The sequence below is a fragment of the Mya arenaria genome, chromosome 10 (assembly GCF_026914265.1).
Source record: "Mya arenaria isolate MELC-2E11 chromosome 10, ASM2691426v1".
Taxonomy (NCBI): Eukaryota; Metazoa; Mollusca; class Bivalvia; order Myida; family Myidae; genus Mya; species Mya arenaria.
The window spans coordinates 44267964-44284050 of NC_069131.1; the positions used below are offsets into that span (position 1 = coordinate 44267964).

Genomic DNA, 16087 nt, shown 5'->3' on the forward strand with positions numbered 1-16087 from the left:
CGCAGTCAATAACTAGGTCACTAGGTCAATTATTAGAAAAACCTTGTGAACACAACAGAGGTCACAATTTCGACCTAATCTTTATGAAACTTGGTCAGACTGATCATCTCTATGAAATCTAGGTCAAGTTCGATATTGGGTCATCTGGGGTCAAAAACTAGGTCAGTAGGTCAATTACTAGAAATACCTTGTGAACACATTAGAGGTCACAATTTTAGCCTAATCTCAATGCAACTTGGTCAGAATGATCATCTCTATAAAATCTAGGTCAAGTTCGATATTGGGTCATCCGCGGTCAATAACTAGGTCACTAGGTCAATTAGTAGAAAAACCTTGTGAACACAATAGAGGTCACAATTTTAGCCTAATCTCAATGCAAATTGGTCAGAATGATCATCGCTGTAAAATGTAGGTCAAGTTTGATATTGGGTCATTCACGGTCAATAACTAGGTCACTAGGTCAATTAGTACAAAAACCTTGTGAACACAATAGAGGTCACAATTTTAGCCTAATCTCAATGCAACTTGGTCAGAATGATCATCTCTATAAAATCTAGGTCAAGTTCGATATTGGGTCATCCGCGGTCAATAACTAGGTCACTAGGTCAATTAGTACAAAAACCTTGTGAACACAATAGAGGTCACAATTTTAGGCTAATCTTAATGCAACTTGGTCAGAATGATCATCTCTATAAAATCTGGGTCAAGTTCGATATTGGATCATACGCAGTCAATAACTAGGTCACTAGGTCAATTATTAGAAAAACCTTGTGAACAAAATAGAGGTCACAATTTTAGCCTTATCTTAATGAAACTTGGTCAGAATGATCATCTTAACATAAGCTAGGTCATGTTCCATATTGGGTCAACCCAGGTCAAAAACTAGGTCACTAGGTCAATTAGTAGAAAAACGTTGTGAACACAATAGAGGTCACAATTTTAGCCTAATCTCAATGCAACTTGGTCAGAATGATCATCTCTATAAAATGTAGGTCAAGTTCGATATTGGATCATCCGCGGTCAACAACTAGGTCACTAGGTCAATTAGTACAAAAACCTTGTGAACACAATAGAGGTCACAATTTTAGCCTTATCTCAATGCAAGTTGGTCAGAATAATCATCTCTATAAAATCTAGGTCAAGTTCGATATTGGGTCATCCGCAGTCAATAACTAGGTCACTAGGTCAATTATAAGAAAAACCTTGTGAACACAACAGAGGTCACAATTTTGACCTAATCTTTATGAAACTTGGTCAGACTGATCATCTCTATGAAATCTAGGTCAAGTTCGATATTGGGTCATCTGGGGTCAAAAACTAGGTCAGTAGGTCAATTAGTAGAAATACCTTGTGAACACATTAGAGGTCACAATTTTAGCCTTATCTCAATGCAACTTGGTCAGAATGATCATCTCTATAAAATTTAGGTCATGTTCGATATTGGGTCATCCGCGGTCAATAACTAGGTCACTAGGTCAATTAGTAGAAAAACCTTGTGAACACAATAGAGGTCACAATTTTAGCCTAATCTCAATGCAACTTGGTCAGAATGATCATCGCTATAAAATGTAGGTCAAGTTTGATATTGGGTCATTCACGGTCAATAACTAGGTCAATTAGTACAAAAACCTTCTGAACACAATAGAGGTCACAATTTTAGCCTAATCTCAATGCAACTTGGTCAGAATGATCATCGCTATAAAATGTAGGTCAAGTTTGATATTGGGTCATTCACGGTCAATAACTAGGTCAATTAGTACAAAAACCTTCTGAACACAATAGAGGTCACAATTTTAGCCTAATCTCAATGCAACTTGGTCAGAATGATCATCTCTATAAAATCTAGGTCAAGTTCGATATTGGGTCATCTGCGGTCAATAACTAGGTCACTAGGTCAATTAGTACAAAAACCTTGTGAACACAATAGAGGTCACAAGTTTAGGCTAATCTTAATGCAACTTGGTCAGAATGATCATCTCTATAAAATCTGGGTCAAGTTCGATATTGGGTCATACGCAGTCAATAACTAGGTCACTAGGTCAATTAGTAGAAAAACCTTGTGAACAAAATAGAGGTCACAATTTTAGCCTTATCTTAATGAAACTTGGTCAGAATGATCATCTTAACATAAGCTAGGTCAAGTTCCATATTGGGTCAACCCAGGTCAAAAACTAGGTCACTAGGTCAATTAGTAGAAAAACCTTGTGAACACAATAGAGGTCACAATTTTAGGCTTAACTCAATTCAACTTGGTCAGAATGATCATCTCTAGAACAATATAGGTCAAGTTCGATATTGGGTCATTCGCGGTCAATAACTAGGTCACTAGGTCAATTAGTATTAAAACCATGTGAACACAATAGAGGTCACAACTTAAGCCTAATCTAAATGTAACTTGGTCAGAATGATCATCTCTATAAAATCTAGGTCAAGTTCGATATTGGGTCATTTACCGTCAATAACTAGGTCAATAGGTCAATTAGTAGAAAAACCTTGTGAACACATTACCTTGTGGTTCTCTACCGAGATTATTCAAATTATGCCCCTGAAGTGATAAGAGGCCCCACCTAGGGGTCACAAGTTTTACATAGGCTTATATAAGGAAAGTGTTTAAAAATCTTCTTGTCTGAAAATGCAAGGCCTACGCATTCAATATTTGGTATGTATCATAACCAAGTGGTCCTCTACCAAGATTGTTCAATTTATGCCCCTGGGGAGAAGAGGCCCTATCCTGGGGGGAGTCACAAGTTTTGCATAGGCTTATATAGAACAAAAAACTTCTTGTCTAAACCAACAAGACATTGGCATTTTATATGTGGCATAACCTAGTGGCCCGCTACCAAGATTGTTCAATTTGTGCACCTGTGGTGAAAAGGCCTCACCCTGGGTGTCACAAGTTTTACATAGGCTTATATAGGAAAAAACTTTAAAATTTTCTTGTCTGAAGCCACAAGGACTAGGTCTTAAATATTTGGTTTGAAGCATTGCCTACTGATAGGGTCATGTGGGGTAAAAAACTAGGTCAGTGGGACAAATAAAAGAGTGGCCTCTAGTTTGTTGGTGTAACTGACATTGTAAACGTATGCTAGAAGTTTAAGATCATACCTACATGTATACAGATGATGGTGTCTGAGATACCTACATGTATACAGATGATGGTATCTGAGATCATACCTACATGTTTACAGATGATGAAGTCTGAGATCATACCTACATGTATACAGATGATGGTGTCTGAGATCATACCTACATGTATACAGATGATGGTGTCTGAGATCATACCTACATGTATACAGATGATGGTGTCTGAGATCATACCTACATGTATACAGATGATGGTGTCTGAGAGCATGACTACATGTATACAGATGGTCATGTCTATGATCATGCCTACATGTATACAGATGATGGTGACTGAGATCATGACTACATGTATACAGATAATGTCTAAGATCATGTCTACATGTATACAGATGATCATGTCTGAGATCATGCCTACATGTACACAGATGATCTTGTCTAAAATCATGCCTATATGTATACAGATGATGGTGTCTGAGATCATGCCTACATGTATACAGATGGTGTCTGAGATCATACCTACATGTATACAGATAATGATGGTGTCAGAGATCATACCTACATGTATACAGATGATGGTGTCTGAGATCATGTATACAGATGATGGTGTCTGAGATCATACATACATGTATACAGATGATGATGGTGTCTGAGATCATACTTACATGTATACAGATGATGGTGTCTGAGATCATGTATACAGATGATGGTGTCTGAGATCATACCTACATGTATACAGATGATGGTGTCTGAGATCATACCTACATGTATACAGATGATGGTGTCTGAGATCATGCCTACATGTATACAGATGATGGTGTCTGAGATCATACCTACATGTATACAGATGATGGTGTCTGAGATCATGACTACATGTATACAGATGATGATGTCTGGGATAATGACTACATGTATACAGATGATGATGTCTGAGATCATGCCTACATGTATACATATGATGGTGTCTGAGATTATGCCTACATGTATACAGATGATGGTGTCCGAGATCATGCCTATATGTATAAAGATGGTGGTGTCTGAAATATTGCATGCATGTATACAGATGATGATGTCTGAGCTCATGCCTACATGTATACATATGATGATGTCTGAGATTATGCTCACATGTATACAGATGGTGGTGTCGGAGATCATGCCTACATGTATACATATGATGATGTCTGAGATCATGCCTACATGTATACATATGATGGTGTCCGAGATCATGCCTATATGTATACAGATGGTGGTGTCTGAAATATTGCATGCATGTATACAGATAGTGGTGTCTGAAATATTGCATGCATGTATACAGATGATGATGTCTGAGATCATGACTACATGTATACAGATGATGTCTGAGATCATGACTACATGTTTACAGATGATTATGTCTGAGATCATGCCTACTTGTATACAGATGATGTCTGAGATCATGACTACATGTATACAGATGATGGTGTCCGAGATCATGCCTACATGACTTCATGTATACAGATGGTGATGTCCGAGATCATGACTTCATGTATACTGATGATGTTGTCTGAGATCATGACTACATGTATACAGATGATGTCTGAGATCATGACTACATGTATACAGATAATGGTGTCCGAGATCATGACTACATGTATACAGATGATGGTGTCTGAGATCACGACTACATGTATACAGATGATGGTGTCTGAGATCATACCTACATGTATACAGATGATGGTGTCTGAGATCATACCTACATGTATACAGATGATGGTGTCTGAGATCATACCTACATGTATACAGATGATGGTATCTGAGATCATACCAACATGTATACAGATAATGATGGTGTCTGAGATCATTTCTACATGTATACAGATGATGGTGTCTGAGATCATGACTACATGTATACAGATGATGATGTCTGAGATCATGACTACATGTATACAGATAATCGTGTCTGAGATCATGCCTACATGTACACAGATGGTGATGTCTGAGATCATGACTACATGTATACAGATGATGATGTCTGAGATCATGCCTACATGTATACAGATGATGTCTGAGATCATGCATTCATGCATACAAATGATGATGTCTGAGATCATGATTACATGTATACAGATGATGTCTGAGATCATGCCTACATGTATACAGATGGTGTCTGAGATCATGCATTCATGTATACAGATGATGATGTCTTAGATCATGCCTACATTTATACAGATGATGGTGTCTGGGATCATGACTACATGTATACAGATGATGTCTGAGATCATGTCTACATGTATACAGATTATGGTGTCTGAGAGCATGCCTGCATGTATACAGATGATGTCTGAGATCTTGTCTACATGTAAACAGATGATGGTGTCTGAGATCATGACTACATGTTTACAGATGATGTCTGAGATCATGTCTACATTTATACAGATGGTGATGTCTGAGATCATGACTATATGTATACAGATGGTGTCTGAGATCATGACTACATGTGTACAGATGGTAATGTCTGAGATCATGGCTACACGTATACAGTTGGTGATGTCTGAGATGATGCCTACATGTATACAGATGATGGTGTCTGAGATCATGTCTACATGTATACCGATGATGTCTGAGATCATGTCTACATGTACACAGATGATGTCTGAGATCATGACTACATGTATGCATATGATGGTGTCTGAGATCATGTCTACATGTATACCGAAGATGTCTGAGATCATGTCTATATGTACACTGATGATGTCTGAGATCATGACTACATGTACACAGATGATGGTGTCTAAGATCATGTCTACATGTATACCGATTATGTCTGAGATCTTGCATTCATGTATACAGATGATGATGTCTGAGATCATGTCTACATGTACACAGATGATGTCTGAGATCATGCATTCATGAATACAAATGATGATGTCTGAGATCATGTCTACATGTATACAGATGATGTCTGAGATCATGTCTACATGTGTACAGATGATGTCTGAGATCATGCTTACATGTATACAGATGATGTCTGAGATCATGCCTACATATATACATATGATGGTGTCTGAGATTATGCCTACATTTATACAAATGATGTTGTCTGGGATTATGACTACATGTATACCGATGATGTCTGAGATCATGACTACATGTATACCGATGATCATGCCTGAGATCATGCCTACATGTACACAGATGATGATGTCTGAGATCATGACTACATGTTTACCGATGATGTCTGAGATCATGTCTACATGTATACAGATGGTGATGTCTGAGATCATGACTATACATGTACACAGATGGTTGTGTTTGAGGTCATGACTTCATGTATACAGATTATGATGTCTGAGATCATGACTGCATGTATACATAGTGCTGGAAGTTTGAGATCATGCCTACATGTATAAAGATGATAATGTTTGAAAAAGTTGGGAGTTTGTACTTCTATAATTTTGTGTGCAGCTTGGAAAATCACCAACATAAACACATCAACTTTGACTCAAACAGGAAGAAAATACAGCGGAGAACTAGTATTCTAGTAGCATCGGCTATCAAGGACAGTGAACGGTGTGGCCGACCAGCAAGTATCAGGTCAGTATATCTCGAAGCTTGCCGGAGATGGGCGATTTGTTACGATTTGTCTACAGATTTACAGGTTTGAAAATACTTGTAACATCAATGATAAGTTGTTCTTTACCAGTCGATTCTAACTATTAATTAAAAATATATAACTATTAAACTAAGACTGACGAGAACTTACACCGTAAGCTGCTTGAGTTAAACTAGAGATTCTATATAACATGAACGTTATCTATTATATATGATCTATGGTTAAATTATAGCCTAATTAAGCTGGCGTTCATAATCATACATGATCTTGTATTAATTCATATGATTATAATGGTAATACATCTTTTGTTAAAACAAAAACCAATCAAGAACATTTCAAAGTGAACGATGTTTTGACGTTATTGCCAATGCAAAAGCAGTCACAGACTGCCTTCTGGTTCGAGCGTTAATTTCAATATGCAGATGCTTGAGTTTTGGGTTTTATTTTAATACTAGTTATGTGTTTGTCTGCCAATGTGCCTATTGGTATGAACACAACCATTAAGCAATAACTAACAAATCAAGAACTTGAGTTATCGATCCTGAGCACCCCACATCTTCTCAATTATATATATCTGAATATTATTACCTCAAAGACCTCGGGAGTAATGTTTCGGACACAATTAAAGTATGGAAATGAACAAGGGCCAATAACTAAAGAAAACAGTAGCAAGAGTTACGCTTCATGTGCACTGCACTAATCCTCAAGTATAAACAATCGGTAACAACTCAAGAAATACTGCCCATAGAGTTATAGTTCCTGTTTACCGCACGTCCTCTCAATATGATCTCTCTGAGTATGAAGTTTGAAGTCAATACCCAAAGGCTTTTGTTACACACCGGACAATATTAAAGAATGCAAATGAACAAACGTCAATAACTCCAAAACTATAGGGTTTCCGGACAATTCGGCACCAAACGAATTCGGCATACATACCTTTCATACCTTTTTGGCATTAAGTTAATTCGGCACCGCCAATTTGGCACCATCCGACTGGATACCAGATAATTCGGCACCGTTTTATTTTATGTTTTGCTCATGTATTTAAGCATTAAGGGTTTAATTGTTTTTCAAGAAAAATAATTATTCCCCAAAATATTTATAGAGCTACTTTATTTTTTACTTTGTTTTCAATTCTTATTTCTGTATTCATTGTCATTGATATACCGTACCGTATTCTTAATTTTAAGTACTGGTACAAATATTTTAAAAGCATTTAAATCCGTTTTTTTGTTACACTGAATTCAAAAGGAATGGTCGAGATAACAAACAATATACGCGACATAATAAAAATGTTAACATTAAAACTTTATGCTGAAACTTTCGTTGTTAAATTTTTTTTATAAAAAATAAACATATGAAAGTATTTTGCAAAAATGAAATAAAGATGCTATACCCAATTTAATTTGATTTTTATAAAAATGAACTCGCTAAAGTTGATTTTAAACGTCAATTCATTTACACGGATAGGAATATAATTATTATTTAAACTTAAATCATTTTATTGACAAATTGCTTTCTTATTCCGTAGAATACTTAAATCGAATATCTTCATGAACTACTAAAACATAATTAAAATAAACAGACGACTTTAAATTTATTACAGAGTTATTTGTTGTGTGATGAGATTATTTTCTGTAGAAACACATGTCATTGTGTGTCGGCATGTGTCTCGTTAATCAACCCTATCCGTTCAACCCCTGGTGTGAAAATTAATTTTTTAACATACCATTGTTTATTGATAACCATATGGTTTAATTGAGTACAGGGGGGTCGCGTGGCAACTTTTTGAATGATTTTTGTGTGCTTATATATTCAGTCAGACTGATTTTCAGTTGTAGTTGTAGAATTTTTCTATTTAACTGTTAAACGTTCTGATTAGCTGTTGGAAAACTGTATTGGATTAAACAATGATCGACGATGTATGCATAAAGTGTCGCCGTCTTGTGAGGCCTAGGCAAAAGGGAAGGACATGTATATCATGTGGAAAAAACAACATGAACAGTGCCTTGAAGGTAAAATCTTTCTTTTTATATGTAAAATGAAAGTTAGTTGTTTTTTAATTATTATATTGTTGCATAAAAACTTCCAATGGGTATTTTGTTAGTATAATAAGTGATTGTTTTAGTTTACGTACTTGTTATTCATGTGTTTTCTTTTCTACATACACATATGTTATACTATATAGAAATACATAAAAATAATTATGTTTTATCTGCCTTAAACTACAGATGGAGCTGAGACACGTTCTTTTGTGTGTGGGCCATGCGGAGAAAATATTTCGGAAAGGGAATCATGTATAAATGCCGACGATATCATTGACGAACCCCCTCTTTTGGAAATTAGTGTAAGTTTAAGTTGTCTTTTTCATCCCCCAAACTCGAGATTCTCTGTGACTACATAGACGACCAGTGGATGTCCAACCCTTGCTGGACGGTGCGCGATTAGTCTTGCTATCGTCATTCTGTCAGGACAAACAATGACTGCGTAGGTAAGCAAAAATCTAAATCCCAACTTGTTAAATAAAGCATTATATTCTAGTAGCATTATCTTTCAGCTGCACCGACTTAACATTATGTGCAATTATAATGAACAATTGATGTAGTGCCATAACATAACATTAAAGTTAAAGATAAAACAAACTACCGATCGCGTGCCATAAATTTTGATAAATAGTTTTATACCAATATATACAATTTAAGGATGGCATAGACGGATCAACAGTAAAGCGGGTCGCAGCAATTTGCAGTTTTACGTTCTTGTGCCATTGCTGCAGCGTGAGGCCGAGACAGTTGGCCGCCAAATACAGCTTTTGTTCGAGCACATATTGTCCCGCCATAACCGGACAGTGTACAGGGAATTAGACGTGAAGCTGCAAGACCTATGGACTTCTTTTGACGACGGGGAAATTAGCGCTTCAGCCTTTCTTAAGTCAATTGGGGCAATGTATCGACCCATTTGAAAATGCACAGTGGAGTATCACTCTTTATGTACTAACAAGAATCAAAGTACATTATAATTGTCACAAAAACAAACAAGTGAACTTTAAGTAATAAACCAACGTGTACTTTTTATCTCTGTTTTTTTTAGACAAAAGCTATATATTAAATAATTTGTTTTAAAATAAGAAAATATGCATTCATTTTGAATACTACAAAATAGCATTTCAGTATGCCTCCTAGGTTTTAAAGAGCCAAATGTTCGTTTACATCTGTTCTAATTCTCTAAAAATCCAAACCAATGTAAGATATCGAAATGGAGAAAATAGGTTTAACATTGTTTCATGTTTTTACCCATCCATTTGGTGTTACGTTTTAGCTACACGAAGAACTTACTCCTCGAGGGAAGATCAGCTCAAGATCCAATCTTTGCAAAATTTCACGTATATTCAATTATTAACTAAAAATTGTAATTGCAAATGACTATTTATGATAATTTATGAATTGTTATGTAATTTGGAATTACATTTTTGAAAATGAACGTTTCTTGTAAACATTACTTACCCGCAGCGCACGAGTTTTACTGACTTTAATTATAGTTCAAAAAATAAGAAGCAAAATATCCTCCAATAAACAAATGTATGCGTACGCTGTTAAAAGAAGAACCGCTGAAATTTTAGACGTAAAGAAAGATATAGAAAACACAACAAATACACTGTATAACAAAAAAACCCAGATGTGCATAATCTTGAGCCATCTGTTATTACTAAAAAAACGATACATGATACTCATATTGGATGATCGAATCTTTTTTAAAAGGTAGTTTAATTGATATAAACGAACCATATAACGAATTAAAGTGATAAAAAATGAGTTAAAGATAATTTGAATTATGTGCCGAATTGACTATGCTTTATGGTGCCGAGTCGACTGGGTGCCGAATGTATTGGTGCCAAATTGACTGTGCCGAATTCGTTTGGTGCCGAATTGTCCAGTTACCAACTATAGTAGCCAGAGTTGTTGCAAATGTATCGTGCACTTAGCCGCAATATCATATATATATATATATATATATATATATATATATATATATATATATATATATATATATATATATATATATATATATATATATATATAAAATAAATACCTAAAATATATATATATATATATATATATATATATATATATATATATATATATATATATATATATATATATATATATATATATAAAATAAATACCTAAAAACAGTTTAAGTCATGTTCCGGACAAAAATAGAGTATAAAAGAACAAAAGGCAATAGCTCAAAAATGAACAAAGATCTAACGTATGTTAATACAACTTAGCACACGTTTATGACAAAGCGGTGCTCGAATACGTTATTTTTGATCATTTTGATGAGCTAGTATGCACTTAATAAAGTTTTAACGGGGACACTTATCGCTTTCTTGTGATAGCTTTTGTATAGCTACAATTAAATGCATATGTTGTTTATAACAATATCAAATAAACACTTGAAGTAAACACTTTCGAAATGCACGTACGTCAGTGCGGCTTATCGCGGATATGGTAAACATTTTGTAATCCAGGATAGGTATTAGAGGAAACATGACAAACATCCGTATTAAAAGGTATTTAAACAAGTACAGAAAACTTGAAATTATTTCTGAAACAAGAAAGTAACTTGAACTGAAATACTTCTATAACTAACTAGATTTATTCTATACGTTTTGTCATTATTATAATTTACATTATGAAAGTGACGGTTGTATTTTTGATTGCTATTGTACAGGTAATGTTTATTATGCTTATAAGTTGTTTAATATTAGCGAGTCATTTTGTAGTTATTATATTTTTCGATTATTTATATTAATTTTGTACACGTTTTGAGTATCTTTCGACGTTTTGATTTACATCATATTCGTTTAATAAACGTTTAAATCAATGTAAAACAATGTTACATGATAATGTGTTTGTACAAACAATATTCCTCTGTTTCAAGTTTATTTTTAATATTTGTTTTCAAAGTGTATCACTATTTTCAGGTATCATGGAGTTTCGTTATACCGAATCAAGGTAAGTGTATGTTTCACCCATATATGTGCATGTACTCCAAACATTGATTTTGATTGTGTGTTTTTTTTACCTATATGGTAATTGGAGACATATGTTTATTATGGCTGTGGCATTCAACCTCGGTCAGGTCGGGCCTGACGCCACCAACTGTCTGTGTCCCCGGACTGCCCAATGACCAACCTTAGTCAGATCGGGTCTGACGCCACCAGCTGTCTGTGTCCCCGGACTGCCCAATGACCAACCTTAGTCAGGTCGGGCCTGACGCCACCAGCTGTCTGTGTCCCCGGACTGCCCAATGACCAACCTCAGTCCCATCGGGTCTTATGCAACCAATTGTCTGTGTCTCCTGACTGCCCCATGACCAACCTCAGTTAGATCGGGTCTTACGCAATCAACTGTCTGTGTACCCTGACTGCCCAATCACCAACCTCGGCCACATCGGGTCTGACGCCACCAACAGTCTATCTCTCCTGACTGCCCAATGACTAACCTCAGTCAAATAAAGTTTGACGCCATCTACTGTCTGTCTCCTCCATATTGCCCAATGCCCAACCCTCGTCAATCGGGTCTGACGCCACCAACTGTCTTGTCTCCCCCAGAATGCACCATGGCCAACCTTCGTCAATCGGGTCTGACGCCACTCACTGTCTTGTCTCCTGCAGACTGCCACATGGCCAACCTCCGTCAATCGGGTCTGACGCCACTCACTGTCTTGTCTCCCCCAGACTGCCCCATGACCAACCTCCGTCAATCGGGACTGACGCCACCCACTGTCTTGTCTCCCACAGACTGCGCCATGACCAACCTCCGTTAATCGGGTCTGAGGCCACCCACTGTCTTGTCTCCCGCAGACTGCCCCATGACCAACCTCCGTCAATCGGGTCTGACGCCACCCACTGTCTGTCAGCCCAGGCTTCCCCATGACCACCTTCAGTATATCGGGTTTGACGCCTCAAACTGTCTGTCCCTACTGGGCTTTATAGATAATAGCATGCAAACCTATACGTGTATAAGTTCTTTTCTATGTATTCGTTCTTTTTTAAAATATCTACTCATTCCTCATTAGAATGCTCTATGACCGCCCTTGATTCTAACGCCATCAACTGTTTGTCCGTTCTTGGCTTCGTGGGGAGAACATCCGAAGACACTGCAACATGCAGGTATGTTACGTGACACATTTCTCTCCGTCCTTATTTGTGCAAAAATAAACCTTAAAAAGCACTACGGGCTTGTATTATTAATCTTAAGAGCAAAGTTTCACAATACATTCATGTTTTCATAGTTTTTACTACCACTGTAAAATTATTCAATTTATCATTAAAAATAATTAAGTATCACACCTACAAACAAAGATCTCGAACTACATAGATATCTAACCATACCTGGCATCAGAGGCGGATCCAGGAATTGACCTTAGAGGGGGCGTAACTTAGGGGCGCAACCTTTTGACGTGCGCCCCTCCCTCAAAACCGAAATGTATATGGCGTAAAATGAGTTGGGTTTAGTCCCCCATGAAGATGTTAACAATTTCAAGCCCGACACACAATTATCAAACATTGGTTGCCAACAGATAATCAGGGTAAACCTAAGCACCACAACCAATGCAAACGTACATTTGTCACCGGCTGTACGTTACCTTTACCTTGTAGACTAGTGTCCGAGTCTGCCAACTGTCTGAAGAAAGCTGCCGATAAACAGAAAACCCAATGTAGTATTGATGATGTCATGTCTACTTCCCGGTATTTTATGGAGTCGCTGGTTCCCGCCATTGTTCTTGATAACTGCACGGGTAAATTGATGTGCAACCTAATTGTTTATTCGATTAAAAGCAACCCCTTTATAAAAACACTTTTAACAGAATAATGATTGTTTTACACTCATGTGTACAGAACAACTACTACGGAATCTAATTGGGAAACCGCAATCTCACTGGCCTATCGCAGTTTGAATACATGTAAGAAAAAAATGCGTGCTTTGTTACGTTCTCGTTACGTTCTCGTTTGCTATGGTAAACAAAGCGCCCGCACATCAATGTGGAAGCATTAGTTTAAAAGTGAATGTTTTGCTATTGCCCTTTTCTAGAGCCGAGAATCGCGTTAGCCCTTACTGGATTCCGTACTAAATCGTTATATTTCCTTTAAATGCCTAATGGATGTATTGTTACAGTGCACGAGGAACCGGACATCTGCAATGACGACACCAGGCTGAGCGCGTTTGGCTTCACCACGTGCAGTCCATACATTGACATATTGGAACATGTCCCCATCGATTACGTCTGCATGTAAGTGTTTAAATATTCATTAATATACTTACTGCGACTGTGTTGATTCATTGAAGAAGCAAACTAATGTTGAATGTAGTATAAAGCGACAAAGCCCTAACAACTGTAACTTAACATAGTACTGGGTGAGGAATCACGTGACTTAAAGGGATTCTCACATGGGTCACCATTGGTCACAATCGATGTAAACAATCAAGAAAGTGACGTTATTTTCTAAATAACTTTTTGGACAGAAAATATTTGTTTTTGTATTTTAGATATGCTTGTATTTTAATGATGCAATCCTTGGCCAAAATTTCAGCATTGCATCGTTCTACAAAATTCCGTCATGTTGAATATTTTTGCCATTTCCCAGTTTCTTTTAGTTATGAAATCTATGTATACCGAAATGACTTCTCTTAACCTTTTTGACATTTTTAACGTCTTTGATAAAACAAATTGCATTTATCGCAATGAATAACATGCCATTAAACCGAAATCATTGTCTAAAGTTAGCGAGCAAAAGTCTCTTCGAAATTTGCATATCACGTGACTTTCTCACCCAAATAATACCATATTGCTTTTATAGACTAATAGTTTTCGTATTTTAACTAAGAAGTAATTCATTTAAATATTTTTGAAAGAGAATAATCATACTTATCATATTATTATTTTCATGAAATATTTCGATTGAAAGCTGAATTGTATTACATGTTGTAATTTGAAGAAAGGGACTTGAAATCATGTTGTGTACAGGGGTTTTAACTCATTATAAAAACGGTATGCCATCTTCATCATTGAGGTCGATTTGATTTTAATGAGCTTCATCTTTATCTTTAAATATACTGAAATTTTAAAACTGACCAATTGGAAAAGTTGTTCAGTTGTTCAATTGCAGCAAGTTGTGAGCAGTCACATGATTGATAGAAAATGAAGGGAAACTTTACACATCTGATTGGTTTCAAGCAAATAAGATGGGCAGGAAACTTAACACACCTGATTTGTTGCAAACAAATATCACTGAACACAAGGTCAAATAGAACCTGTTGACGATGATAACCTAAATATAAACGAAGAAGTGAATTTTACTGTGTAAGGGAGTTAATAAGTTACATTAAATATAAAAAAACCGTTAAAAATCATACCCCAAGTACATAGTACTACTAATTAAACAAATCAGAATACCACTACTGGAGCTGATCGGCATTAGCTGTAGGTTCTATCGGATTAATCGGAAGTCTAAGAGTCGTCTGCATGCGGTTGTTTTGGTTTTTTGTCCTTATCGTTTGGTTAAATTTGTTGAAAAGCGTGGGTAAGATAGACCCCGTTTTCTCGAAATGTTCGGGTAATCATAAACCCACTACTTTTACAGCAGAATGTTTACGTTAATTAACCTTACTTTAATAATTTGAACCAAATAAAAGACAATTTTATTTACAAATGCCTATTTTCTATATAGATCCTCTCTCCATATATATGTGTGCGTTCTTTTACAGACACATTGGTCTATTGGTCGATTGCATCGGAACGCATGTGAACATGCTGGGATCAAATTGCACAAGTGACGTCATTGGTGGCGCAATACGATCCACTGCTGGTCAGATTTGGCTACGAATGTACAACGCCGCGTTAATCCCCTTTGTTTCATCGTCTTGTAACTAAAGATTTTTGAGTTTGAATTGTTGGTGTTGACATGTGAAATCCATAAAGAATATACGCAGAGTAGTTTACTTTTACCAGTAAGTTCATTGTTTCTCTTAACCTTTTATTTCTTATTGTGTTGCCCATCTACTTATTTTGTATGTCTAAGCTGATCTGACTGGATTAACCAGTTATCATTAATATTAATGACGTCGCGTGGAATCGGGTCATTAATTTGGAATAATTTCAAAGTTGTACCTTTGAGGATCACGTGATCAAAATGGACCAACCAACATTGTTATTGTAAAATAAAACTTAAAAAAACTTTGATAAAAGCAACCTTTATGAACACACAATTGAAGCAACCTTTATGAACACACAATTGTATAAACTGATTAAAGAAAAAAGATACAAAAAACGTATACATGTCTTATACCGTTATTACAGACCTTTGGACATACAGTTGAACACCGCTATTCCGAACACCGTTTAGCC

At 36.3% G+C, this 16087-nt stretch overlaps 1 protein-coding gene across 2 annotated transcripts; it reads left to right on the forward strand.

The window, feature by feature from the left end:
* Positions 1 to 11135: 11135 nt before the first annotated feature.
* On the forward strand, positions 11136 to 15687 carry LOC128204121 (uncharacterized). Of its 2 annotated transcripts, none has more exons than XM_052905480.1 (6): positions 11136 to 11246; positions 11661 to 11691; positions 12758 to 12851; positions 13341 to 13480; positions 13858 to 13972; positions 15448 to 15687. In XM_052905480.1, exons 3-6 carry the CDS (start codon positions 12766 to 12768, stop codon positions 15611 to 15613), a joined length of 507 nt encoding a protein of 168 aa, XP_052761440.1. In that variant the 5' UTR covers positions 11136 to 11246; positions 11661 to 11691; positions 12758 to 12765; the 3' UTR covers positions 15614 to 15687. The 2 variants fall into 2 exon arrangements, with proteins under 2 accessions (XP_052761440.1, XP_052761439.1); XM_052905479.1 differs by lacking the exon at positions 11136 to 11246 and adding an exon at positions 11255 to 11407.
* Positions 15688 to 16087: the final 400 nt, after the last annotated feature.